Source organism: Leptonychotes weddellii, unplaced genomic scaffold, assembly GCF_054177405.1.
Source record: "Leptonychotes weddellii isolate Sample4059 unplaced genomic scaffold, ASM5417740v2 HiC_scaffold_17260, whole genome shotgun sequence".
In the NCBI taxonomy this organism is placed as follows: Eukaryota; Metazoa; Chordata; class Mammalia; order Carnivora; family Phocidae; genus Leptonychotes; species Leptonychotes weddellii.
Window position 1 is genome coordinate 1 of NW_027756100.1, and position 4235 is coordinate 4235.

Consider the following 4235-nt stretch of genomic DNA (forward strand, 5'->3'; position numbering starts at 1 on the left):
CCTGGGATCAAGCCCCGCATCGGGCTCCCTGCTCGGCGGGAAGCCTGCTTCTCCCTCTCCCTCTCCCCCTGCTTGTGTCTCCTCTCTCACTGTGTCTCTCTCTGTCAAATAAATAAAAATCTTTAATAAAAATAAATAAATAAATAAAAAGAAAGGAATAAAAACCCAAAAGTGTTAATACAGCGGGTGAACTGTCTTTAATTGTTGCTGCTTAGCATTTATTAGTCTCACCCTCCTAAACTTCAAATAGTGGGTTATATTTTCAGGAGAGTCCCCCTAACTTTTCTCCACCAAGTGTTTATGGAAGAAAGTCTGGAGCTGCTTCCAAGCATCCACCTGGGCCATGGCATGAGCCCTGGGCTCCCCTCCCCAGATGACAGGACCACCCACCAAGATGTGTAGGGAAGCCCGGCACATGGGGAAGTAAGGAGGCTCAATGTAGTGCCCTGTCCCAGGGTAACAGATGATCTGGGGCTTCTCCCTACCGTGGGCCTGTAAGCACTTAGAGGCCTCATTAGCAAAGAATTCACTCTTCCAATTGTGGTCATCCTGACCTACAAGGAACAGGAAGGCACTCTCCGCCCTTTCCACGGGAATGAAACTCTTCTGGTCAGCTCCTTCCAAAGGGCTGTTCAGGACATGCAAAATGTCTGCCAAACCGTCTTTGGTCAGCCTCACTCGACTTGGGTCTACAGCCAGAGGGGGCAAGGTCTCATCTTTGTAGTGTAAGGCTCCCCCGACAACGGCCACGGAGCCATTGATTATGACGGCAGCGGTGATACCCTTCAGGAATGAGGCCATGGACAGGCAGAGTTCACCTCCTTTGGAACTGCCAAGCAGCCCGACTCCCGGACCCTTTACCTGAGAAAACGACAGAGGAAGGAGAATGAAGCCATGAACAGTGCAGTGTGATGAGCAGTGCCTGGAATTGGAAAATAGGTGCAACTGAGCCTGAGTCTGGGCTCTACCATTGGCCAAGTTTTGCAATCTTGGGGTATTCACTTATTCTTCCTCTCTATCTTCCTTTCTGCAATTTCTCCATCATCATTCTTGGTGACTTCAGCAACCATGTGGAGGGTACTCTGCTTTCTCAGCATTCATTTTTCCCCATCCATCCTGCCACATTTCACTTACGTTTGCTTTCCACTGCCCCAAAAGACCATGCCATACCTCTCCTACAACCTCAAGCCTCTTAACCTTTAACCCTGTTCTCTTTCACTGTCAGCTCTTCACACCAGATGGAGAAGATAAAGCTCTCCAGTAGGGACTCCGCCTCTTTTCACCCTGCGGCATCTACTTAGTTCCACAGGAGTTCAAGCTCTCTGCCTTCCCTTGGTTTCCAAAGTTCCTCTGTGCTGACCCCTGCTGCCTGCACTTGGAATCTCCTCCACTCTCATTCTCCAGGACTTGCTCCTACAATTACATCATCTCTCTCCTTCTTCATCACTTTCTTCTCTGGCCCATTCCCATGGGCATACTTAATGCTCTATTTTCATAACATTTCCATAACAAACCCTTGACCTCACATCCACTCTGCCCTAGTTTTCTACTCTCTTTCACAGCAAAATTTGTGGGGACCAATTGTCTCAGTTGTTCTTTCAGTCTTCCCTTCTCTACCCCATCCCCTCAGGGTAGTTTGGGTCTGCAGCATCCCATGAGGACTGCTCTTGCCACAGTTACGAACATCTATTATAAATGGCCCTCCAGTTCACCTCTCAACAGCAGTCCTTTTCTCCTTCTGGCTTCTACAACAGCACCCTTGACTCTTTTCTTTTTTTTTTTTTTTAAAGATTTTATTTATTCATTTATTTGAGAGAGTGAGAGAGAGAGAGAGAGCACATGAGAGGCGGGAAGGTCAGAGGGAGAAGCAGACTCCCCGCCGAGCAGGGAGCCCGATGCGGGACTCGATCCCGGGACTCCAGGATCATGACCTGAGCCGAAGGCAGCCGCTTAACCAACTGAGCCACCCAGGCGCCCCGCCCCTTGACTCTTTTCAACCATTTATTCCGCCTAGAGGAAAAGTACTAGGAAATGAAATGATACATTATGTCATCCCAACTTTTCAGAGGAGGAAAGAGAGGCCGCAAGATCACGGGGCTGGTTGGCAATTGGTGAAATAAAAACTTAGATTTAACTCTTGTCTGTCCACATCTCATGCTGGTGCCACTGCACACTATCACCTTTTCTAAGAGTTCCAAAGCTTCCCATCCACTGAGCTCTGAACGGTAAAATAAGCAGTGCTTATCTCCTGATCCTCTGATACCCTGAGCCTATGACCCTCAAAACACTGCCTAGTACCAAGGTATCTGGCTGCCCAGTTCTTCTTTAATACTTAACACTGTGCTCTCAGAGGAGCCACGAAGAAGAGAGGGTTGTTATACACGAACATTTAACGTAGGGCCTTCTGGAGACAGTGATCCCCTTCCCCTTTCCCTCTACTTCCTTTTTCAAAGCCAGGGTTCTCAAATATGTTTGGGCTTATTATGATATCCTGTAAAATACTGGAATTTAAAATTCCAAACCAACTAAGAACATCTTTACTAGCAGAAAATACGAGAACATAAAATTGCATAGAAACGGTCTATGAGAAGCGACTCAATGGTAGTGTGTATTGGGGACTGGGAGTGGCGGTGGTGAACTTGTCACGTTCTGTGAAAACTAAGAGCAGTTATGAAGACACCGATACATAGATCATAAAACCTTCAGAAGTTCCAACCTGAGGGTGATCCAGCAGGTAGTTCACAGCTTCTTCAAAGTAGTCCAGGTGGAGGATCTCTAGGCCTTTGGGGAGGTCTTCATAGTCATGATAAGCCAGAGCCATCACAGCAAAACCCTTGCCAGCCAGCAGACTAGCTCGTTGTTCCAGAAGGCCACTTCCAACTCCATAAATGTCCACAATCCCAGGAAAGGGCCCCGGTTCTTTGGAAGAAACAAAACACAAAACTGAACTATTCCCCAAACTCTCTGCAGTGGGGTCAAAAGCCCTGTGTTGCCTACTTGGTGATGTCAAAGTTTTCTACTGACAATCAGAAATGCTAGAAGACCTCTCTGGTCTTCAAAGATCCAGACAGTGGCATAGGCTCAATCCACATTTCTCCTATACCCAGAGCCTCAAAGCCCCACAGATTTTTTACAAAAAGCATGCTTTACTTTTGTAATGAAAAATAATTTACAAGCAGACAATGAAAAGAGCAAAATCGTTACCCCCTCCACCCCCAAAGCTGACAATGCCAAATGCTAGAGAGCAGGTAGAACAATTGGAACACTCGTACACTGCTGGTGGAAATGTAAAATGATACAGCCACTTGGGAAAACAGCTGGGCAATGTCTTATAAAGTTAAACACGTACGTACATATCATTTAGCAATCTCATTCCTAGGTATTCACCCAAGAGAAATGAAAATTTGTGTTCACACAAAAACGTGTATGCAAAAGTTTGTAGTGACTTTATTCATCATCTCCAAAGACTTGAAACCCAGCCTGGAAACCCGTCCTTCAACTGTTGAATGAATAAAACTGCTTTTGGGTTTTGTTGTTGTTGTTGTCTTAAAAGATTTTATTTGAGAGAGCGCGCGCGCGCGTGTGTGCGCACGCGCGCACACACACACACACACACAGAGTGGGGGGGGGGCAGGGAGAGAGAGAGAGAGAAAGAGGAGAGAAAAAGCAGCAGAGACTCCCTGTTGAGCAGGGATCACGACCTGAGCCAAGGCAGCCATGCTCTACCGACTAAGCCACCCAGGTGCCCCTTTCATGCTAATTTTCTTAAACCTTAATATACTGTGAGAGTTAGAAGCAAAGTTGCTATACTGAGAAATCATTAAGAAGAATCATTAAAGGGGGGGGCGCCTGGGTGGCTCAGTCGTTAAGCGTCCGCCTTCAGCTCAGGTCATGATCCCAGGATTCTGGGATCGAGACCCGCATCGGGCTCCCTGCTCAGCAGAGGGCCTGCTTCTCCCTCTCCCACTCCCCCTGCCAGTGTTCCTTCCCTCATTGTGTCTCTGTCAAATAAAGAAATAAAAAATCTTTTAAAAAAATCATTAAAGGGATGCCTGGGTGGCTCAGTCGTTAAGCGTCTGCCTTCGGCTCAGGTCATGATTCCAGGGTCCTGGGATCAAGTCTCACATTGGGCTCCTTTCTCAGCAAGGAGCCCGCTTCTCCCTCTGCCTGCCTCTCTCTCTCTCTCTCTCTCTGACAAAGGGGCGCCGCCTGGCTGGTTCAGTCGGTAGAGCATG

The 4235-nt window shown here is 47.5% G+C and overlaps 1 protein-coding gene across 1 annotated transcript; it reads right to left on the reverse strand.

Annotated features, from left to right (window-relative positions):
• Positions 1-174: 174 nt before the first annotated feature.
• On the reverse strand, positions 175-3831 carry LOC102740458 (acyl-coenzyme A thioesterase 1). The gene is made up of 2 exons (XM_081810045.1): positions 2717-3831; positions 175-861 (listed from the first exon to the last, which is right to left on the reverse strand). The coding sequence occupies exons 1-2, from the start codon at positions 2819-2821 to the stop codon at positions 277-279; spliced, it is 690 nt and encodes a 229-aa protein (XP_081666171.1). The 5' UTR covers positions 2822-3831; the 3' UTR covers positions 175-276.
• Between the last annotated feature and the right edge of the window lie 404 nt (positions 3832-4235).